This window comes from Falco cherrug, chromosome 4, assembly GCF_023634085.1.
Source record: "Falco cherrug isolate bFalChe1 chromosome 4, bFalChe1.pri, whole genome shotgun sequence".
Taxonomy (NCBI): domain Eukaryota; kingdom Metazoa; phylum Chordata; class Aves; order Falconiformes; family Falconidae; genus Falco; species Falco cherrug.
The window spans coordinates 80,286,783-80,311,553 of record NC_073700.1 but is presented as its reverse complement, the minus strand read 5'-3'; the positions used below and the strand labels follow the sequence as shown (position 1 = coordinate 80,311,553).

Sequence of the window (24,771 nt, the reverse complement as noted above, 5' to 3'; positions counted from 1 at the left end):
TTTTGCATTCTAAGGGCAATGCAAGAAAATTAAGTGATGTTCAAAATAAGATGCATGTGGCTAGAAAAGTTGATGATAAGAACAAGATGAAATAATGACTTAGCTAATGGAATTTCCCCTGGGCTATCCTAAAACTTCATACTAGATGTGTGAATAAAACAAAATTTTTGTTTAATTTATGTGTCGATACATTTACAGAACTAATGTTTTTTATCATTATATGCAAAGAAGAGAGATCAGAATAGCTAAACCTATCCCGATCCCTAAGAAATGAAGATGCCTGATTGCAATGTCTGAGTTCCTATATAATATGTGGTTCAAGAACCTAATAAAAGCTATATATAAAAAAAACCCCTTCATACTGCCTTTTGACAATGACCATCTCGAGGTATGAGCATCAGCGTAGTCAAATACAAACAGCTCTTCCGAGTCCCTGTGTTCTGGTTTCTAACGTGTCCATATGATCTTGTGTTTGTTTCAGTCAATCAGCTAAAGAAGCTAGCCTGTCATCCTGATTACTGCCAGCATAAATCAATTTCTAGAGCTTATTTCCAAGTCCTCGTTAAGTTAACATAGTTCCCTTCAAACTCTCAAGGCACAGTAATACTGGATTACTTGGTCTCTAACTACAAAATTAGCACATCACAAGAACTCAGCTTGTCTTTCCTTGAGTATTTGAAAATCAAATCACCTAAAGCAAACTGGTCCTGGTCATATTCATATTTATGGGTTTATTTTTATGCATTTACCATCAATTAAAGATCAGAAATCCTAGGAACCAGCAGCTTTGTCTGCATTAGAAAGCCAGATTTTCTGTTTTATTGGCAAATAGTCTGCTTGTCAGGTTACATGATTAACCTCCAGCAGAGGTTAATCTGTGGTGCCAAAAGTTCCTATAAAGAAATACAGATACTTTCTTGGATCACAGGGTTTATAGAGCACGCTGGTCTGGCAGCCTGCTGCCTCTGGCGTGTGAGAGGCTCAGCGGTAGCTTTCAGTGTAACTCCTCCAGTACTTGTCATTCTCAAATCAGAAACCACAACTCATCCAGAACAGAGGTTCTTTCAGGTAAGGGAGCTACTGAACACTTTTCCAAACGTTTTCTAAGCTAAGGTGAATTGTGGTTCAGCAACTGAAGGAAGGAGAGGGAGAAGAAAGGAATATGTGATTAATATCAAATTGCAACCTGTTAGTTGTTCCCCAGATCTGTTTCAGCAGCACTTAAGTATCTAAGGCATGCAAATGGTAGATCACCCTGGGTAATCTGGCCTTTCAGCTTTCTCCTCTTCACCTTTAATATGTCTCTTGGGCTTTGCCTTCTCTAGCTGCCAAAGTCCAGCTGAGAAGGCCAATCTTGAAAGAGAGCAGTCATGTTTCTATAATTGGCAGGAATCAATTCAGCAGGCTTTAAAGCCTTTGCTCAGAAGATTTGACCCAAATATAGACTTCAAAGATGGTTCTCTAGTTTCCTGATTATCCAAATTCCAGATTATCCAAAGGTTTCGGGTGTTGCCTGTGTGTGATATCTGGATAATCAAGGTTGTACTGTACCACAGAGAAAAGCCAAGAACTCATTCTTTGATGTATAAAACAGAACAGAGGTCTAAAACCTCATTCATCTCAATAAATGGTACTGCAAATGCAAATTTAAGACTTGGTAAGTCTATCATGGTGAAACATTTCCAGTACTTGTGGTAGTTTATTTATGGAGGGCATGTTAATGCTGTGCCTAATTATTGCTCCATGCTTACATTTAGTTGGAAATAGTGTTTTTATTTCCTTTTTAAAGTCTTAACTGCTGGTTTTATGCCATTAACCTTTCCAGTCATTAAAATTAATAGGTTTTGAAATGTCTAGTTTGCGCTTTTTTTTTTCTTTTTTTTTTAAATATGTGGGGATTTTATCTACTTAAAGATATCCACAGCCTCCTGGGATTCTAAAAGGCCTTAACAATGATCAAGGTCCACTGGGGAGGGCCAATGAGGAGGACAGTCTTTTATGCTGGGAAGCTGCAGATCTGTTCATATGGATCTGTTCATATTGGCAGGATTGATTTTCTTTCATGTTTTATATCATACACACCATAATTGATCTATCCTTTGAACTCCTTCTGAAGCTGTGCAGGCTGCAAGGATTATTACTGTTATGATAATTTTTTTGTCATCAGTTGTGTTCGATCTTGCATCATATATTCTCATGTGTGCTAGTGAGAATATCTATTTTCTTCCTTGGGTGGGGAAAATCTGGAGCATGGGAGTTTATAAGAACATAAAAATGGCTTTACAGGATCAGACCAAAGGTTGATGTAACCACTGTGATGTCTTAAAGCATGGCCATAAAACTCTTCCTTGCCTGCAGGGGCTCTATCGTTTGTTTGTGTTAAGCTGAGTTCTGCCCAGAGAATAGCTCAGTACAGACTCTATTTTGGGGAAAATGTGAGTCTGGCTATTTTCTATGCCCCCTTCTCTCACAGTCCTCCAACATTTGCAGCTTTTACTTTAGGGATCTTAGAGGATTCTTTTTGCAAAGCTTTTCAGAAAAACATGCAAAGCTTTTATTTTATTTTTTTATTTTTTTTAGAACAAATTGTCCATATTTTTGCATACAGTAGCATAGATAGCATAATATATATAATAAACTTATACACCACATTATGAAAAAAACCAAGACAGGCATAAGTAGATGCCTAAGGAAGAGTAAGGAGGACAGACATATACAAGTTTCCATCTACTCCTCTTGCAGCCTCCAGCTGTTTTCAGCTTTTACACTGCATTTCCCTGATATGGTTTCTGTGTATTTAAACCTTCAGATTTCTCTTCCATTAACTTGTTCAGTCTTTCTTAAGCTCCTGTAAATTTTGAGCACCTGCAACAACTTCTGACAAATAAACTGACTCTTCAATGCATGGTTATCCTCCTCCTTTTGTTAGTTTTGAACCTGGCTCCTAACATCACTTGAATTCAACTATTAATAATTGCTGATAGTTCAGTATTTTTATATTCCCATTTCAAAATGCTTCATATAATATCAACTCTTATCAAATCTTCAAATACTTCTATATTAATGTACTTCATAAATTACTTTGTCTTCTACCTACTGTGTAGAAGTGATACTGTAGAGCTCAAGCCCTCCATTTACAGGTTCTAATTTAGAAAATAATTGATGAAAATAAGATATAAGCATGTATTTTAAAATCAGCATATGCATTAGGACTGTCTTGGAGTGAGATTTTTAAATGTCCTAATTGCTTTACTTTTTATTTAGTAATGATTTTATGCTTGCTTGAGGCTTTAGTTGTCTGATTCACTGTGTCCAAGTGCACACCCTGCACCAATGACACAGACTGGATGTTTTGTGCTGACCATTAATTATTTTCTTTTAGCTTGGTTTGGAGAAAACATGGCAAATGAATATGACCTGTGTGGTGGAATGTCCTGTGAACTGTCAGCTTTCTGACTGGTCCTCTTGGTCGGAGTGCTCTCAGACATGTGGCCTTACAGGTCAGTATGTACCTTTGGCATATTTTAGACTGAGATTTTTTCTTTTTTTTTTTTTTTCTTTAGTAAAAGCAGTAAGATTTCTTGTCGCAGAACTAGAAAATGTCATTAGCTAGAGAGAGTGATGGGGATCTAAATCGGCATTATTCATGGAAGTACACTTCAGTGAGACTGTGCTCTCTGAAGATAATGAGAATTTGTCCCTGAGTAGTTTCTGATTCTGGGAACTAAATGAGATATGTTAAATGATATATTGAGACAAAAATAAACACTGATGTGAATATTTATTTTTCAGCTGGTGGGAGGAGGAAGAGAAGGGAGAGAATTTCTCTTAAGTTTAATTAGTGGTGAGTTTAGAACAAATAAACTTATAGAACAGCATAGTGATTAAAACCAACAAATGTACTAATTGCAGAATTCCATATTTTTAAACAGAACCAGGGCAGGGGGACAAGTTACTTTCACTGCAATCATACTAATTTATTTTTCTAAAATATTGCTAACCATTATCTAATTTTAAAAAAAATCAAGTTTATGTCAGAGAATGTATATCCAAGGCACACTGGATATAGTTCAGGAGGAACTTTTCTTATTTATTTGCACCGATACATCTCAGGATAAGGACCTGAAAGCACCATTGTGCCAGGCAACTAAGGTGTACAGACTACTAAAAGAGAAGGGTAGAAGACCATCTATGAAGCCTCTTCATTCTGTAATCACGTTTGGAATAAGTTACCACAGATACTGGATGGTTAGCAGTGTGTGGAATCCAGTTTTAATTGCTGGGCTCAGAGTAAAAGGACATTGCACCTCTTTGTGTTCATTGGAGGGAGTGCAGCACAGGGAATAGCTCTGGGCAAAAACATCTGAAAGCTCTGGCCACCTCAGCATCCCAGCAGAAAGATCTATGGATTTTTTAACGGTATCAGTTAATAATTTGATACTGCAGTATCTAATAATGTAATAATATTTCAGCTATTTGAGCTTCTCTCAAAGCATGGCATTTACATTTAAATAATCTACATTTCTATATTCACAATAATCCTTACAGAGTGAGCATTGAACTAACAGGTCTATTGAGGGCTTAAATATGTTGCCACATTTTACTTTACAAGCTTCTGTTTATATGCAAGACCTGAACAATTGACCTGGTATTTTTCTGAATGAGGATTATTGTTGCTATGCTTTTTCAAAATGTGAAGGTGGGTCCTATCTGAAATCCTTGTCTTTTCCAAGTATAGAATGTATTTGTAGTAGTGAGAAAAATTATTTTAAATAGTAATGAAAAACAGCTTTCAAATTTTTGGTCTTTTTAACAGATGATGGTAATCTCATGTGTAAGCCTTGAAGCTGTAATTTTCCTATTAGGCAGCTGGAAGTAACTGCTGTTTTTTCAATAAACCTAGTGACCGCAAAGCTGAACGTCTTTTGAGTACCCATGCAAATACCTTTAAAGCTGAGGGAAAATTCTGTACGTAAGGGTTCTGCTAGTTGTTGTTCATTGGGTTATTTTCTCCAGTACTTTTCAAGATCTTTTTTGTCCTGTGACATCTCAGTTGGAGCAGCTGTGAATCCAAGAACGATGAGGCTCCACTTGGCAAACATCTTTCTAGCTAGCTGCAGTGAATACAGCTGTCTGCAGGATTGATACAGTCCTGCTGCTGGATCGTGACTTGTGTAGCTTGCTCTCAGCAAAAGACTCATGTCATGAGCATTAGGGTGTTCAATTCCAAATGCATCAGGTTGATATGTGGAATTAAAGATTGTTTTGTCCAGCTAACACTGGGTGCTATGTACGTAAATCTATGCAATGTCTTAGTTTATTATAATCCATTTATATACATTTAATTATATACATCTTATTTCAGACTTGGTTCATATATTTATCTATATATAGATTAAAATACCACAGTTGTGTTGGTTCAGTGGAGAACTTTGTGGGTGTCAACTCTAAAGCAGCCACTTTACCACTACTTCTGGCACACAAAAAATATTTTGGTTGTATCACATGACATCTCTGTAATGAAGCATAATAGTCTAATGTCCACTGCAAGATGAAAGAAGCAAGAGTTGCCAAGATGATAAAAATTACTTCCTTTTTCTGTTTATATAAGTATTTGAAATAGAACCTGTATCTCAGTGATACTGGGTAGTGTGCTGCTCATGGTTGAATTGAAGATTAATGTTTGATAAACCTATTGTATTTTAATTTTCTTTGGGCCTGAGTGAAGAATCCTTCATGTCCTGCAAAATCTGCATATCATGTTATCCAGACAGACAGCAACGGAAAGTTGCCAGCTGCAATCAGCCAGCCATGGGACACCTGATTCTGTATTAATTCAGGGAAGAACAAAACATGTTGGTCTCTTCTAGCAGCAAACTGCAGATGAGGAGCTGGACTTTACTGAAGTGCCATAAATCTGTTGTCACATTCAGAAAGAGTATCTTTCCCCAGGCTTCTGAACTAGAAAATTACTACTTTTGTTTGGTGTTACAGGAGCAATCTGAAATCCTAATCAGACATCCTCCTGCACTTCTTGCAATACAAACAAATGATACAATATAAAGTGTCTGACCTGGAAAATATAAATCCATATAACAGACAAGAACCAACAGATCAGCTTTAAAATCCCATTTGTCAAATGTGGAAAAAATTACCGTATTCAAACACAATGCTTTTTACAAAAAAAGAACCATCTTGAGGAATAAATCAGTGTAACCACTTTGTTGTTAGTTATATTGCTGTTTCTTATTTACAGGAAAAATGATCAGAAGAAGAACCATTAATCAGCCATTTCAGGGTGATGGGAGGCCTTGTCCTTCTCAGATGGAGCAATTCAAACCCTGTCCAGTAAAACCTTGTTATCGATGGCAATATGGTCAATGGTCTGCATGCAAAGTAGAGGTAAAAACCAGATGGGACTTTGATGTTATGTAGTTTGTGTATCTGGACATATTTGTGATATGCTCAGATACCTGCTTCATACCACTGCAAACAATTTGCTCCCACCTCTCTTATACAAAAAGTTATTCTTAGAGTTCATATCTGTCAATGGATACAACAATATCCAAAGATGTTCAAAGTATAAATGTAAAATTTGGTACCTGAGCAGTATCTTAGCTAATAATTGAAATCCCTCTACTGTAAAACAGTATCTGTGGAAATATATTGGCATCCTAGAAGAGATCTTCACCTGAGATACTTCCATGGGTGCGTTTCAAAGGCAAAATGAGCTCCATAGTTTAAGAAACAGTGGTAGCGGCCAGCAGTATTTTAGGTTTTTTATTTTTTTCACAGTTTGTTTCAGAAGTAAAGAATAATGTCTCCTCCCCACCACCACTCCCACCCCCTACCCCCTTAGCAGAATGAATAAATGCTTAAGCAAAAAATAATAGAAGACAGAATGACACGTAGCTCAGATCTAGTCTTTTGGCCCTTTCCTCTGTCCAGCATCCATGTATGTCCTCCTTCCTCAGGATGCTCAATGTGGAGAAGGAACACGAATGAGGAACATTTCCTGTGTGGTTTTTGATGGATCCATTGAAGATGTTGGAAAAGTAGTAGATGAGGAATTCTGTGGAGAAATAGAGCCTATTATAGATGGTAATAAGAAGATGATACTTGAGGAAACCTGCACTGTCCCTTGTCCAGGTAACAAAGCTATTCAAATAAAAGTTGCATTTCAAGATTGGTTTGGTATCATTATAGTTATCAGTGCCTAGCAATTAGCCACAGGCAATTAAATCTTTTTCACATGCTTTACTGATTGGATTAATCCAGCAAATTATCAACAGAGTTGCTTTCTGGTAGAGGCTTCCTGACAGTAAATCAATTAGAAAAAAATGCCAGGTTTTAAATTTCATAAAAGACATGTCTCAGTGTCTCAGTCACAGATTATACCTAATAAGAATAGATTTTTTTAACAACATATTTTGAAATAAAACCTGCATTTAACTCTATAAGAAAGCTTTCTATAAGAAAGCTGTTGGTTTACAGGTAAATGTTTACTTAAAGTGCTTAGATCACCTAACAGCTTTACTAATACTTTTAACAGCGACTAATAACTTGATGCCTTTTACTAAGGATGCCTTGTCTAAGGAAGCTAAGCTAGTGAGTCTTTTTTTTTTTTTTTTGTTTAAAGGGACTATTCCAAATGAAACTAATATTTTGATCTCTGAGAAAATGTAATGATTGCTAGATGCTTAACTTGCTGGAGGTGACATGCACTGTCATTGCCCTTGTAGACTGAATCCAAAAGATCTGTTATAAATGATCAGGTCCATGACCCCTCATACTGGGAAGGATTAAGAGCCAACAACAGCTGTTTGATTTCCAGTAAAACCCCTCCAGTTCATTTCAAACACTTATTTGTAGAATTTGAAGTATATTGCTTTCATTCAGTAAAGTCATGTATCTTCAGAAGTAGATTAACTCCTTCATTTCTAATGTAGCTGTCATTCCATACCAGTACACTGTTTTTGTTCTCTTGCAACTCTCTTCTTTCTCAGAATTTTTTGTCCAGTTCATTTCAGATTGAATTGAAGGTAAAGTTGCCTCAATAAATAGAAAATAATCAAAACCAAAGAGGATTCCATCACTGCTTTGTGCACAACATTTTGATTGCATGATTTTCACATATTTTTACTTATTAAATTAAATTGGAAGAACAAAAAGCTTGTAGTTATGTTTTATTGTTAGTGGAATTTATATATAAATAAATAGCTGCTTACTGCTTGCTTTTAAAATTTTGCTGAGCAGGAACCTGTTCTTCAACAATCCCACATTTAGCCAGCAAGAATAACTGCCCTGTGGGGATGTGCTAATGATGTTCTCCAACTAATGTTTCCAAAAATCAGTACTTGTTTTCCTATTATGTATACATCAGTTCTTCAATTATTCATTTCTTCGCATGCTTTCCTAACGTTGGCAAATAAAATTCCTTCATTAATCAGGCATCTGGTCAACACAGTACTGATTATATCTGTCATCAGTATAATGCAAGGTAGCATTAATTTTTAATAGCTCTTTCACTGAAATAATGAGAACTAAGAAGTTTATTTATGAGTCTGTACACAGCCTAGTCCCATTGTATACTGCAGTTTTAACAAAATGGTCTCTTTGTGTTGTGCCTCAGATCTTCACTAAATGTTCTTTAGCCAATCGTGCTAATTAGTGTTATTAGTATAATTTTATTTTTCAGTTTTAATCTATAAGATAACATTTTAAAACTCTCAGACATTTTAGTCACCTTCCTGTTTCCTTTTCTTGCAAAGAACATTCTAGAAGTTGCTTCTACTGCCTGTTTAGAGAAATTCTGCATGAGAATAAGCAACAATTAATCTTTCTAAAAATTGACACTTTTTTATCTTTCTAAGATCAAAGAAGAATTGTGAACAAGATATACAAATTTACTGTAAGGCATACAGAGCACAATACCCTAAAATTTAAAAAAATCCAGACACTGTGTGGAGTGTTACTCAAATTCAAAATGAGAGTGATCCTATGGGAATGCTACAGAACAAATAGGCTTTGTGTAATCTTTTTATTACTATTTTCTACTACACAGATATTTAGAGAGTGTCAGAATATTATCTTCTCTTAAGTATAAGTCATGTTTAAAAAGAGGAATGAAAGGCACTCTAAAGAAAAAAAATTAAGAAACCAGATTTAGACAATTTTTTCTAAGATATTCAGCATGAAAAACTCTTCACATATGATGATTGTTCTTCTTATAAAATTGTTATTTAACAGGGGACTGTTACTTGAGAGAGTGGTCAGAATGGAGCCTTTGTCAGCTAACCTGTGTTAATGGTGAGGATCTCGGCTTTGGAGGGATACAAGTCCGATCTCGGGCAGTGATCATTCAGGAATTAGAGAATCAACATCTCTGTCCAGAACAGGCTTTGGAAACAAGATCATGCAATGGTAAGCACCAAAATATACACAGTGTGCTTCTTGTAAGACAAAAATACAGAACGGTAGTTTCGTTTTCTTTCTGTTCATGGTATCAAATTTAGGCAAATATGGATTTGGTAGATGTAGAAATGAACTTAAATTTTTGCTTTCCAGCTATCAACTGTAAACAGAATAAATTTTCAAATGCTAACTAATCAAATGTTGGCACTTTAAACACAGTCTCTGGAGAATTGATGATCCTTTCATATTAATGAAATTTATTTTTATAGTATGGGAAGAAATAGTTCTCTTATCTGCTTGATAACCTTAGTAATAAGAAATCTTTAATCCATAATGAAATCTAGACTTCTGTCTACCCTTTGAATTGTTGTTAATGGCATGACAATGACATTAAAAAGTCTCAGTCCTGCTCACCACTGGACAAAGTAGTGAAGAAAAGTCATTTCCTGTAAAGACATTTTTTTGTCCATTCAGAGGCCAGACAGATCAGGCAAAAAATAATTTTACATTTATAAGGGAGCTAAGGTGTAGAAGAACTTCATGATTTATCCCAGGCCATATGAGAGGTGTACAGATGAGCTGAAATGTGAAGCCAGAAGCAGCCAGGCCACTTCACCAAGCACTGGAGCACTGACTGAAGCTCAGTGTCACCGGGAAAGGAACCAGACTCCTAAAAGATTTTGTGCAACAGATGGGCCACGACCATTATGAGATTATTGGAAACACCTGTTTTGCCTATTAACTACATTAGGCTTACTGCACGGGCAGTGTGTACCACCATTATAGTTAGTGTATGGGACACATATGGTCTATTCCGTACATATCCAGTAAACACAGGAGACCCTGGGGCCTCCATGTGTGTAGTGCACCCTTCTAAGTTGCTCAGTGAAGGGGTAAGAGGCCTTCTTAGCCATAAGAGCCATTAAACATAATGAGTGTGGTCTATTGATGAGTGTGGGTGCTGCTGGTGGTAGCCTAAAATCTCGTCATCAAATTTGTTGAAAAGTGAATGTTCTCTGTGTAGATGGCCAGTGCTATGAATACAAGTGGATGGCTAGCCCATGGAAGGGGTCTTCTCGAACCGTGTGGTGCCAAAGGTCAGATGGTTTAAACGTCACAGGTAACTACTCTTTTTATATACGCATAAAACTCTGGAAAACGAGTGGATAATGTCTTTTCCCAACAAATGGAAAATGTATTAAAGTTCATTTCAGTGCCTATACAGAAGCACAGAGAGATGCAAAGCTTGATAATATCATGCATATAGCATATATCTCCTGAAAATTACAAATTATCAAATTTTAATAAATGTGCTAATATAAGTTCATTTCTTTACTTCAATTACATAAACTTAAAGCAGGGTATTTCATTGAACAGCTATGGGATGTAATTACTTTTTCTGCAAACCAAAGCACAAAACACTATGAATTAAGAATGACAGGTCTCCGAATTCAAGAAAATCTTTATATATATCTATTTATATGAATTTATTTATCAGTATTAGGGATTCATTTAAGCTAAGAGTTATGCATTTTTTTAAAAAAAATATTTTTTAAATAATTTTAATATCAGCCTAGGTGATAGTAAAAGACTCCCAGAGATGGTAAGCACATCCTCGATGCCAGCCACTGTCAGATCAGTCACAGGAGGGGAGCTGTAATTCATGGACTACCAGTGCGATACTTCTTGATGATGGAATCTACCACTACTGTCTCTTGTAACAGTAGAAATAAAATATCTGTATTATTTTTACAAGGTTTTAAAATAATTCTTAATCGCCCAAAGTCTCTTTTGTGTCACCTTGTGCTGTAAGAATATTAAAATGCATCATCTTTCACAACAAATGCAACAGGGCATTATTTATGCACCTTGATTGCTTCCTGCCTAGCTAAGATGCCATATGGTAAGTATAACTCTAACTAAGAATTCTTAATGACATTAATATATGATATTATATATTGAAGGTCCTACAGGATTTCAGAATAAATAGGATCTTAGTGATTATGGCTCTGAGATGTTAAAATCAGAATATAGTTGTAAATTACAGTCACATAAAAATAAGTTTGTTCTTATGCGCCTGAATACAGCCATGTGATAAATGCCAGGAGAGATAAATGTATGAATATGTGTTGTTGGCAATTTTTTCATGATGAGACCTCCTAGGCAGACTAACCTCAGACCTATATTGTATCTTTTTTCAAAACTTTGTTCTAAAGCTGTGGTAAATTTTTGATTTGAAATGAGGACTAGTGGAAAATTCCAGACAATGTAATCACCAGTTTCTGCACAATACATAACTGTATTTTTCATATGTTCCTGATAGTTTCCAAACAAAGCTCTTAAGTATAATGTTCTGAGAGAACTTCTCTGCTATACAGTCATATACAGTCATGAACCAGATTGTAATTTACGTTTGAATGTTTTTTTGAAAGTGGTTTGTATAAACTAAGAGATCAAACTGATAGATACACATACATAATTGATTTAAATTGAGATTACCTGTTTTGATCTAGACTCAACCCATCTCTCTGATTACAGTATTTCTTTGCTGCCTTATTGCTGCACATTTGGCTCTAACATAGTGTACTTTAATTCAGACATTATCAGGTCTTTATTATGAGTCTTAAGGCCTTTTCTTATTTACTTTCATAATATTATTGTGCTGAATAGTTCTTTTTTACTTGAAGGTGTTGTTTCCCATGGGCGATGAGGCAACTCTTTCCTTCTGCAGCCTCCTTGGATGACTGATATTTTATTACATAGATTCCCACAGGCATGTGATTTATATGCTAGGATATACAATTTTCCTTTCTGGGGGTGGGGAAAACTTACGGCAACCAGCAGTGTTTTCTTTGTTCTTCATTGGCCATCCTGTTAACACTTGGATCTACGTAACCACATCTAACTACATCTGCTATGGTTGTGACCAACCTCAGCTATCAGGTTTTCATCATCATATCACACCAGTATAAAAATGTCAATAATTTGGGAGATGCAACATAAGTTGTCCTGTAGCAGTATAAATTTTAAATTATGCAATGCATAACCCTCTTATGTAAGCTAGAAGGAAATCCAGGTAAATTCATACTGATTCTAAATGTATTTTAGTCATTCTGGCTGAAATGATAGTGAAAGCCTGATTGTGTGTATTGGTCCATAACAATAACTGCACTGTACAGAAAGCTATAGAAATGAGAACTAGGACTGTATAAAAAGAGGAAAAAGACTGAAATCCTCTATCTCATCAGTATTGTAGCATTCAGTCCATGCTCTCCTGATACTATTTCTGTCCTTCTGAAAAATCTGTCTTAGAGTAGCATGAAGTGTGGCTTCATAAGAAGCAAAGTTATAGCATGTGTAAAAAGGAGCAGCAGAAAAGAAGTATCCATTCATAAACTGGATGATTAGTTTGTTTTCGGTTTAACAGGCAAACATATTAATCCATGCTTTTATTTTCTTTGTGGCCACAGCTTTAACATGTAAGTCAGAAGGGGGACCCTAGAGAATCAAAATCTATTCCCTCAAGCACAACAAAACATTTATACTGTTTATTGAACAATCCTCCAAAGGAACAAAGGGAAAAACAAAAGGTTCACTTGCCAAATATTAGTTCTCTAAAATGCACATGAATGCAAATACATGTGCTCTATCCTTACTCTCCCTGTAAGAAAATACCTGATACCGATTATCCTTCACCTTGGAATAAGAGGGCTCTTAAATTCAAATTAGCAATAGAATTGTAATCCATTACATACTGTAGCAAGTAGTGACATCAGTAATTTCATCAGGGGTGAGGTATTACCGTGTCAAAGTATGGTTTTCTGTCCTACAGGGGGCTGTTTAGTGATGCGCCAACCAGATGCTGACAGGTCATGTAACCCACCGTGCAGCCAACCCCACGCTTACTGTAGTGAGGTATGTGCTACTGCATTGGAGCATAGAACACCCCCGCGAGAGCTTCCCATACATCTCTCTGCGTTACAAAGATTATGCCAACAAAAAGAATTTTCAGAGATTTTGCTAATTATTATTTTTTTTAAAATCAACCTCAGAACATGTTCTACCTTTCAAATGAATGCTAATAATCTCTGTTGATTTGGTACAAACCTGCATAAAAATACCCGAGGAGGTACTCTTCAGGCTAGCACCCAACAAAAAAGTCTCCTCCTCTAGTCACCCGTGTTTTGCTTGATAGGTCACAGAAAACTATGTGTTTCTGCTACACCGTGTAAAACACTTGTTCTCTACAGACTAGAACGTGCAGTTGTGAAGACGGATACACCGAAGTTATGTCCTCTGATGGCACACTCGAACAGTGCACTCTCATCCCGGTGGTGGTGATCCCCACCATGGAGGACAAAAAGGGAGATGTGAAAACCAGTCGAGCTGTGAACCCTACCCAGCCCTCCAGTAACCAGTCAGGAAGAGGAAGGACCTGGTTTCTACAACCTTTTGGGCCAGGTGAAGTCATGCAATGAGCAGTTCTTAATGCCAAGTACTGCTGCAGGGTCTGGCATTTACATTTCTGTGATGCCAGGGAAGAAAAGAAAAACACTTAAGTGTTCATTTAAGAAGACAGGCATCTGCCCTGGCTGAAAACAAAGGAAGAGACATAAGCAAACCCCTAGCCTTCCCAGCTACTCCATCAATATACTTAATCAAATCTTGTATTGCAGACTTCCTTTTAATCCCTTGTACCTGTTAAAATTCACAGCAGCTATTTGAAATGTGACTTTAGAAGGGAGTGGGCTGCAAAGGTGTAAGCTAGGATATTAGATTATGCTGTCTCAAACAAAAATGCTGTTGACACAGGAGTGAAAAGTTAGCACTTTAGACCGCAAAGGGTAAGGGCTACTTAAAATTTGCAGCCGTAGCGCAAATTGTAGGAAAATAAGCAGTATAGATACACTAATGCTTTTCTGCCATATCCATATTTAAACTAATTCATGTTAGAAAAGAGCTAACCACATTATTGATCTTTAGCATAGACATGCTCTAAGTCTCTATAGCCAATATTTGCTTTTATGCTCTTTAGAGCTTAGAAAGGACTTATGTGCAAGAGTGGCAAGAAACATAAGACAGCTACCCATGAAAAGTATTTTATGAAGTCCATCATGTGATCAGATTTCAGTAAATATTTTCTGGTACTATTAAGCACTGACAGAAATAAAACTTTCACATAAAAAGATACAATGCTTGTCCAAAATGATAATTATATGACGAGAGCAATTCATTATCTTCTTAAGTGTCTTTTAAATAACATAGAGCTAAATAACACATTTGTGCCTTAGGGTGTTCATTTATTTCTAAAGCTTCTATGAATGTTTTTTAATCTGAAAAATGAAAACAGTATCTTTACATGCATAATCCATAAAATGCTGCAAATTGAGAACTACAGCAATACTTCCAATAAGCAGATTAAATCATGTTTGGGTAAGAAATACTTATGTTAGAACCCTTTAGTCTTACTAGTTTTTACTGTTATTTGTACTGTGATACTCTATTTTATACCTGCAATAAAATGGTCTTTACATAGTTATTACTTTAATCCACAATAAAAAAAAGAAAATTAAGCTTTTCTGGTCCTCCTTTAGAAAACAGCATCTTACCAAATATGTTATCTTTTACTCATTCTAGCTAACTCCACCTGAAAATGTCAAAGTGTGGGTTGTAGCAGCCAGAGTGCTGACAATAGCCAAATGTCAGACAGTCGCCTTCAACTCTTTAGGAACGTGGGTGCTCATGTGAGCTCAGACATGGTTTTTGGAGCAAGTTCAGATTTCATGCAAACTCACCAATTTTCCAGTAATTCAAGTTAGGAAGGAAACATAGCTCAGCTCAGATAAAAACAACAGTATTCAACAGATACTTTATCCAGTGAAGGTATGAGCAAATGTGGAGGAAAGGAGTATTTTGCACTTCAGATTCAATTTATGCTTGATTGTTTTAATTCCCAGGTTGGGTATCTATTGGAAAGGTTTTGATTTACTCTAGCATGATTATTCCTTTCCTCGCAGTTTCTAAGTCTAGTTTTAAAATAGCTCTTTCACTGTCCTCAACAAATTATATTGTAGTTCCAGAAAGGAAGGTATTAAAACTATCCTCGTCATGTGTCTGTGCTGTTGTATTACCCCAAACTGAGGAGTCTGAGATGACAGTTCCTTTGTAGACTTAGAAATAATCTCTCCAGGGGGGATTCAGAAATTCGTTAGATGCCTTTAGTTACATAACAGGAGTGACCTCATTAACAGAGATTCCTGCTTTGGCAAAAATAAATAAATCCGTACACAAGGTAATGCCAGTCTGTTTTTTCAAGGAGATAATACTATTTTAAAATAAGCAAAGCCAAAACAACCTGAAACCCCTTACACTTACCAATGGAAGTAAGCCAAGGAGAGAAGAAACTAACCTATTAAACAGTACCAAAGTCTGAATTCCTCTCATTCGTATTATCGTATCATTAGATGTCAGGTCAAATCTATTCAATTCATCTTTAATGGATCAGTTATTTCAGTTATATCAGATATTATCAGTTATAATGTTTCATTAGCTTGATTAATGTAATGAAGCTAAAATGTTTCTGTTTTGATTAATCTTGAACAAGTTGTCCATGTGACTGCAAGACTATGCCTTGCTAAAGAACAGAAAGCCTGAATTTGACTGTACAGCAATAGAGAGCACTACTGTGAATCTGAGCAGTTGGTCTGACTAATTTTTGTTATTATTCCATTGTGGAAACATCAACTGCATTAACAGAGGTGTCAGGAAGGTGTAAGTATTTGGTCAGAAAAAATTTAGCTGTGTTTTCTTACATTGAAACATACATTCATGCAATAAAAATTTTGGCACTTGTAATGAAATAATTCAGATTTTTTGTGGAATTTTCATTGTCAGGGAGGTGCAACAAGGCTAGCTAATGTCCTGTAAAATAACGTTTTTAAAAAAGTAATTTAGAAATTTGAAAAATGAGTCAGATAAAAGTAGTGAGTCAAACAGCATGCACTGACCTTGAGTTGTGAGATGCTCATTTGGGGTTCAGAGCAAGATCACACAGATAAAGTCACACTGTTTTTCCTGGGAGAAGGGAGTGCATCTAGGATCAGGGCAAACAAGGCAATGGGATGTATACTTCAGCCTGCAGGGCCATCATGTCCAAAATACAAACTGCACGTAAGTAAGTCCTTATTAACAACAGATATTTCTATTTATGAGTTTTCTTTTTTGGTGTTTTTGAATGTTCTGTGAGGAGAAGTTGTTTTACAGCAAAACTTGCATTTGGTAGGGGAAGAAATTGAAAAAATATTACTTTATGGAGTAGTGGAAGTTGTGCATGTGCAGTTAAGATACAGATGAGGTCAAACATGCTAAGGGTATTTAATTTAAAATCAAATAGCAACAAGAATGAAAATAACAAGTAGATTGATTTAATGGAGCTAGAATGGAAACTGATGCTAACGACATAAATGAGTCCTGGGCCAATAAACTGCCCTGTGATCATGCTGAAGGACTTCCCACTGCTAGCAGCTCACTCTCTGGCTGTCTCGCTGCCTCTGCCCCACATCTCGGCTCCATTGGGATTATCCAGATGTTGGCTGAAAAACAGGACGTGTGTGCACAGAGAAGTTATTGCTCAGTTGTTTAACATTATTTATTCTTATTAAAGTGTAATTGCTAGTGAAGACATTTATTTTGGGTTGTAAAAGTATTTCTATACTGTATCAGAACTAATAATTCAACAAGACTAACTCAAACACTACTGACTAACATTCATTCCTTTTAGATGGGAGGCTGAAGACCTGGGTTTATGGTGTAGCTGCTGGTGCATTTGTTTTACTCATCTTTATTGTTTCTATGATCTATCTAGCCTGGTGAGTTCCTTAATTATTTACGAACAAGCAGTCCTACGCAGACTGTAATGCAAGCATTTACATTTGCCGCTGTAGAAACTGCAGGCAGTTCTGTGAACTGCAGCGTTTGATTTTCCATGTCCTTTTCTCCAAGCTGATGTTAGCGGACTCCGGTTGTAGTCTAGATGATGGTTATACAGGTGCTCTCCTGTGGTTAAAAGAACTTCTTACAGTTATGGGGTAGCTTACTGTCTAGTTCATTTTTGTTCAGTTTATCTCTTTTAATAATGTACTGTGTCCATGATAATTTCATTGCGTCTGTATCACAAAACACAGGGAAACAGCAAGGAGGAAAATTAGTAATCAGTTACGTGAGATTTGATATTTGGCAGAATATAGAGATACACAACAAAAAAGAATGTCTGAAAACTTTCTCATGTGCTTTTCATACACAAAATATTTTGTTGAAAAATTTTAGTGCATGTGAAAGCAAAGATTTTTTGCCAGAACAGGTCACCTTTGAGAATGCTCCCCCTGAAGTCTTCTAGGTCCTGTTTGAAATTTCCGATCCAAATGACTGTGCAGGTGGAAGGTGAGGGAAGTGTGGTCATACACATCAGGCTCTTGGCTGTACTGCATTAGCAGGCATTTGGGGGTCTTCTGGATTTGTTTGTTTTTTTAGAAAACCTTCCCCAAAATCTCACTTCTGTGTAAGTTAGGAAAAAAATCTTTTATTTTTTGAGGAAAAGAAAATCCATTAGCCTACAACTCCACTGCAGATTCTTCAGACTGGAATCTGCGGCCACTGCAACAACTAGTTTGGTAATAAAAATTTGGATATGGGCTGCCTAAGTGACATAGCTAAGGTTTTGGACAAGATTGAGGATGCAGGGGCCTGAGTTAAAGAAATGCTTATATATTTTATTTATATATATTTTTACATATATATGTATATACACATACTCTAAAAGACAAGTACTACAGCATGTATAAGCATGCATTTTCCTTTGGCTTGGTAGATTTTTAAAACTATATCAAATGGATTGCAGATACTGCTGGTTTAAAATCTAATTCAAGGCTACACAAGGAATGGTTATGGCTAACAACCACATCTCTGCTATTTATGACTGGTTTGATTATAAGATCTAGAATAAACTGTAGTCATTCCAGCAACTATAATGAGATAAAACTAATCAAAAGATGGACCTTTCCTGTGGAAAACCTTGATGTGTCAAGAGAGGTTAAGATTTAAGTAATATAATTTAAGAGAACCAAAAATCGCACTGCAGGCTCTGGGTTCTTCTGAAAACTGACTGAACTTGCATGAGTACCTGCCAAGGATTTCATCAACTCACACAAGCGCCGTAACAGCCTGTTTCTGAACAACGGAGCTTTGAATTAGATGTTGCTTTGTGTTGATAAAGAGATAATCACTGATCCAAGTGAAGGTTTTAGTATAAATGAACAATGAAATGCATTTTTTTAAAACAACAAGCTCATCTTTCATTTAAGACTGAAATCCATCTTTGTATGTTATTAGTTTCTTGTTCTATTTACAAATTATTTTATTGTTTCAGCAAAAAGCCAAAGAAGCCCCAGAGAAGGCAGAACAACCGACTGAAACCTTTAACCTTGGCTTATGATGGAGATGCAGATATGTAAAATGTAACTTCTCATAGTGACAAATGGAGTCTAAATTAATGGACTGAAATCAGAAGGTATCCAAAGCCACAGGGATTTTCTATGGAGTGGATTAAGTGTTTTGAATTTTTCTTTTTTTAACTGCACCATAGATAAAGAAGGATGGATTTCATAATGCCTACGGATATTCAAGGTATTATTGCTTTACTTTAGACCATCAATCTGGCAGAATCACATTAATAGATGCTGCAGTTGGAGATTTGTGGTCTTTCCTCAGTCTTACAAACTATAAGCACCACTTCTGTCTCCGGAATACTGTAGCTGACATGGTATTAACAGTTGGAAGCCCCTGCATCATTAACCAAGTATAATCAGTACGCATGAAGAGTTTGTACCAAGCTGTCTATGACTCTTTATATTCAGGCATAACATATATACATAGTTGAACCATATGTATTACTCTTATCAACCTATATACTTGTTAAAGAGCGTTTTAGTGCTTAGTACAATATTCACTTTTAACTGCGATTAACCCACTGAGCAAGTTCAACAATTTGCTGGTTGATGATAACTTGTGTTAACCTGCATTTCAGAGGGCAATGACTCACTTGCAAAATTCTGTCCTGTTATCACTCCAGATTATAAAGGCCTCATATGTACATCCAGAAAGAAGGCATTCTCAGATTCAGTATTTTCTAGTGGTTACTGTCTGGAAAAAGAATACCCATTGTAAATGTTACAATACGTTTCTACTTTCTCTAACTCAAACTGTTGCCTGCATCTTTTTTGCTACATGTAAGGCAATTTTTTGCACTATATTAGTGCAGCATGATATGCACTTAACTAGTATTGCCATAGAAACTGCCTCTTTTCAGAAAGGATGTTAATGTATCTTGTGCAAGGAGTGTCAAATAGACAGGTCTTGAATCCTGAAGAGAGTAGCGTTCGGTTTGGACTGCGACTGGATGGAATCGGCTAACGATGTGTACTGTATACACCGTTCCTTGTCACAGCGGCCATTTGTAGTCTATATCATGGCAGTAATACAAGTGTGTAGTTTCTTGCCCCATTTACCTATACTGGTATAGATTGTCCTGCTGGTTTCTAATTGTACTTTGAAGGCTGTTTATGACTAGATTTTTTATATTTAACTTTGTTAGAAAAAAAGAAAAAGAAAAGTGGTTGCTCTGTAATCCTGAGTGACATACTGTCTAAAAAGGTATTCTGATTGCTTGTTCGACTAAAATAAAATGGGTTTACTTTTTTTCCCTTCTGCTAGCGAGAGCGTTTTCACTGTTGCTGACAGTGCAATACTCACAGCCCTTTTGTCTTTTCTAATTAGGATAATTGGATAGACTCTTAATTATTCTGTTAAACTCTTGAGTGTACTGGCAAGTAAACAGTAAGATTAATAGTTCTGCCACTTTAATAATCATGACTTTTTCAAAAACTCTGGCAGTGTAACAACTCACTATTAACCTCTTCCATGCTTATGGCTTTTCAGTGTTACGCTTCTGACATGAAGCTCATTGACTTGCCGCTGTATCTACATGCCTATTACAGATGTGATTCATGACCTGAGAAGGGTTATTCTCATCAAATGGCTTCTATGTGTAGCCTAAACATATAAGTGACTATGCCACTACTAAGCAATACAAAAGTTTATCAGGCAACCTCTCAAAAATAATTGTTATATAAAGTTCAGTATTAGGTTCTCAGGTCTTTTTTATAATCTAAACCATTTCTGCCTACTCATCACGCTCTTTACTCAAGAAGCATCAGTTTTTGCACACTGAATTTTGCAAACTTTGGCCCAGATCCACTGAACTCAATGACAAGACTCTCATGGACATCAAATGGTAACACCAGTTCTTAAAAATACCTACCTTTGTTCCATGTAGAATAATTCCTGGAACCAATGTGCATTTTGTGAACGTTCAAGAGAGATTATGGTCCCGCTTTAACTTAGCTAACTTCTATTACCAGTGTGGTGTTACTGTGTCAAGAAAATGACCTTCCTTCCGCTGCATAAGTATTCCCCAAATGGGAATAATGACCAGAGAGGAACAATAGTAACAATCTTTTGTATGGGCTTAATTTCTTATTTTGTACCTTGATCTGGCCGCAGCTGCTAAAAAGCCATGCCCCCCTGCCATGCAGTGGTTCATTCCAATACCTGTTGCAGGACTGGGAGCTTCAGTCTTACATCACTTTGTAAAGATCCATAGGAAAAAACAAATCTGAATGATTTTAATTACTTCAGCATTCTTGAGTAGAAACAAGAAAAACCTAGCTGATTCCTATTTTGTCAGACATACAAAAAATAATGTGGAAAAGTTATAAGTTTTAAATAATGATAACTGTCATGTGGAGACATAAACCTTAATCATGATTTCTGTACTTTTAGAAGTCTGATTCTGTGTTGTCAAATAATATTGGACCAATACGGAATTGAGGGAACAGGGTTTCTTTCATTGGCAGTGAGTCATCTTTGTTTATTATACCGGCTGGTCTTAGCAGGAGCTGTTGCCTAGTTCTTGCCTTGAAGATTTTTATGTCCTAGATCTAAGAATTTAGTAACTTGAAGTTAAAGGTATGCCATCTCCTTTTTCTCACTATGTAAAATGGACAAATGAAGAAAGAGATAGGAGGGTTTTTAAAGTATGTTTGGCCTTTGCAATCCATGAAAGTATTTTAGTATGTGTTACATTTTATATCTGGTCAGTGAATTTTGCTGATGCACATCTGCATCATACTAGTGCTGCATATAAAATCTAGAGTGCATTTTATTATTTTTTTTTTATGAACAAAGTGCACAGAAATTTGAAGCCAGAATGGCTTCCCTCATTATCAAGAAAAAAATACTAGGCTATAAGGGGGGCTGAAATTTTATGTAAAGCTAAAAGTTGCAAAGTTGATTAAGCCCTTTAGCATTAAACCAGAAATAAATAATAGGTGAATTATCAGTATAGAATGAAAAGCAATTTGCTTTAAAAATTAGAGCGCTTTTACAAATCCAGTGCCTAAAGCAGCCACTACTGTAGATTGTTAGTTTGTGAAAGTAATGTTTCCAGTGATCAAATAAACCATTCAGAAAATAGCAAGGTAGACATTTTCCTGTTGATGTGGTGGTTTGTATTTTCCTTTTTAAATCTGTAGTTTCTAGATTACTGTGTCTGCTTTGAGTCCTGGAGCAGTTCCTTTTGAAGCTTTGATACAACTGCACAAGCCCGTTTATATTTGGTATAAAGCATCAATTTTGAAACTCCCTTCCTCCTGCCAAAATGTAATAAAGTTTGTTTTCCAATATTACAATCTGAAGAGACCAATTTAAAAACTATGTATAAATCACTGTAAAATATACCTTGAATGAAATGGAAATCTGTCTTTTTACCTTTATGTAAATTGTGCTCACCCAAAGTTGAGTTTATTTTGCCTAACTTAATTTACTTGAATATTTATTTTGTAGAACAAGGAGGCAGCTGTCTGAGGAATGTTTACCTTTTTTTTGGTTAATGTTAATTTGTAAATGGTGTAATGCATTTTTATTTTTTAAATTACGTATATTTCTTTTTTAATGCACAAAATGTTTACGTACAACTACTGCAAATTTGTGTATACTGTCACTAAGCTTTATTCAGTTAATACAGATGATGTGAAAATGTAACAAGTCTTACATTTTCATCTGGGTTATTTTTACATAACTTATGTATTGCTGACAATAAATATAAACACAAAATCATTTAATGTCTTTTTTTAATAGATGTAGTATATTATGCTGGGATAGAGCAACAATAAAAGCCAGATCCCTAAAATATGACCACCTTTTAAATAGTCTCTTTGTTTGAAAGAAACTAGTAAACATTCTCTTGTTAAAAATCAGCCTTTCTCTTTAAAAAGAAAGAAAAATACTTTCTGATGTTATGGTAACTACCAAAGTCCATTACTACAGTCCTTGTTCACGTATTTAATTGATTGCTAAATATCCAATAAATGCAATAGATCAATGGTATTTAAAATTTTCTTCCTTAATTGCCATTTTTAGGTCAGAAAAACCAACCCTTTTGTGGAGAATAAGGAATGGATCAAGAGCTCACTAAAAGACATCTATTCACTTCAGTGCAGCTGAATCTGTCCCTGCCCCCATATGAGAAGGAACGGGGAGCAAAATCCCCCTCCTCCAAATAAACAAACATGCCCAATGCAATTCAATAAAATTGTCATTTACACCCCAGCTTTTGAATAAACATCACCAAATTCACTCTAATTTCTTCTAGAATCAAGAATTTGTTGTTGATTACCTATGAAAAAAACCTGACTCTACTTTTTTCATATTCTGCTCGTATTCTGTCTCCGTGCTCTCCAAAACTCAGGTTTTTCATGTCCATTTCTGTGGCATGTATTTACACACCCATTCATGGGGTTTTGCCCAATCTTAGTAGTTATTACCTCCCGAGTAACACTTCCAGACTAACTCTTAAAAGGTTTAAACCCAATTTGAGAGCACAAAACTCTGACTTTAGAGGCATTTCAGGATTTTCAGAAGCACTTCCTACCTGCATTTTCTCCTGCTGGAATCAACGGAAGCATTGGAATTGTCTTCACACCTGCAATTCAATAGAGGAATTTTTAAGATGATTTAGTTGCTTGATTCAGTACAGGCAGAATTCTACAAACAGTTAAAAAAGATACGTGAAAGAAGAAAATCAAAATTCTAATTTAAACTCTGCATAAGAGAATTATCTATGGTATGCTAATGAAGATCATAAGGTCTTCACATTCAGTAAAGAACTTTGGCAATCGGTTGCAAGACTTCTAGAGTAATGGCTTACAGATTGGAAAGTGTATTCTTTATTTTAAAAAAATACTAGGAGAATACAATTGTCCAAGAAAAGTATAATGAAAGGAGATAAACAGGGATGTAAATCAAGAGACTTAGACAAGCCTTGTAAATGTTTTAGCCTTCTAGTAATGTGAAGATCTACAATATTAGGTCTAGAAAATTATCCTGCTGCAACAGTAGTGAGCTTAAGCAGCCATTCAGAAACTGCTTGGCACCACTAAGCACAATATGGCTACAGAAAAGGTTATTTCTCAGTCTTCTGGTCGTTTCCTTAGACACAGTACAGCTGAATGTCTACCCAAAAGCAGGTAATGACCAGGCAGATGAACAAACAATTTGCACTTTTTCAGGAAGGCGGGGGTGGGGGGGGGGGGTGTCATAGTATGTGCTTGCCGGTTCATTTGTTTGTCAGCAGAGCGAGCAGGTGACTTATTTTGCTTCCCTTCATTTGGGCAGTGCCCCTGGCCACCGAGGGGGTTGTCCGGCGGTGACATGCTAGTGAAGCATCTCCTACATCCTTTTGAAAACTGTCATCTTTGCCGAGTCCTGCTTGATCTGAAAAATTGCAAGGTTTACTGTAAGGCACACGTTCAGTGACATTTGGCAGATGCTGCTGCTCTTTCTTTTCGCTGTCAGGAGAGGATTGAGCCTTGTGAGAGCACCGTTGTCTCAGGGTGGCAGGCTGTTACCACCACTCTTGTACTCAAGTGTGGCAGTTCCATCCTGGTGTATAAGCCATTTCTAGATTCGTATTCTGACCTGCCTTGACAAGTTGATACTTTTGGATGCTACTTAATTCTGGTTGTCCTGGTCTGGTTAGGAAACAGCTTTCCTGAAAAGCAGTTGAGGCGGGTGGTCGTGGTGGACAACACAGGGACCACAACTCAGCTGCAGACCCTGGCAGTGAGGGAGGCAGCTGCACACAGGGCTGCACTGGCAAGAGCTTGATGGAGCTGGTTTGTCCCCCCCAGCCCTCATACGGCTCTGCTGGGAGCCCTGTATCTGGTCTGGACTCCCCTTCGGGTA

At 36.4% G+C, this 24,771-nt stretch overlaps 1 protein-coding gene and 1 long non-coding RNA gene across 14 annotated transcripts in view; one reads left to right on the top strand and one right to left on the bottom strand.

Moving 5' to 3' along the window:
* THSD7A (thrombospondin type 1 domain containing 7A) overlaps positions 1 to 22,644 on the top strand; it is a 286,749-nt gene extending 264,105 nt beyond the window's left edge. The window contains exons 22-30 of the mRNA XM_055707715.1: positions 3,383 to 3,500; positions 6,257 to 6,402; positions 6,975 to 7,149; positions 9,250 to 9,423; positions 10,439 to 10,534; positions 13,247 to 13,329; positions 13,665 to 13,875; positions 17,195 to 17,282; positions 18,839 to 22,644. Of these exons, the coding sequence (XP_055563690.1) occupies positions 3,383 to 3,500; positions 6,257 to 6,402; positions 6,975 to 7,149; positions 9,250 to 9,423; positions 10,439 to 10,534; positions 13,247 to 13,329; positions 13,665 to 13,875; positions 17,195 to 17,282; positions 18,839 to 18,923 (1,176 nt within the window). The 3' untranslated portion in view covers positions 18,924 to 22,644. The remainder of the gene's footprint in view (positions 1 to 3,382; positions 3,501 to 6,256; positions 6,403 to 6,974; positions 7,150 to 9,249; positions 9,424 to 10,438; positions 10,535 to 13,246; positions 13,330 to 13,664; positions 13,876 to 17,194; positions 17,283 to 18,838) is intronic.
* The window catches only part of LOC114014788 (uncharacterized), a 37,785-nt gene continuing 19,973 nt past the window's right edge, over positions 6,960 to 24,771 (bottom strand). For 8 of the 13 annotated variants that reach the window (XR_008731799.1, XR_008731796.1, XR_008731803.1 and 5 more), the window contains 2 exons: positions 23,459 to 24,363; positions 15,515 to 17,006 (listed from right to left, as the gene is read on the bottom strand). This is a non-coding gene — a long non-coding RNA (uncharacterized LOC114014788). Of the gene's footprint in view, positions 7,073 to 15,514; positions 17,007 to 17,778; positions 17,968 to 19,510; positions 19,612 to 23,458; positions 24,364 to 24,771 lie in introns of those variants that run through there. The other 5 variants (XR_008731802.1, XR_008731806.1, XR_008731807.1 and 2 more) reach the window with 5 other exon arrangements.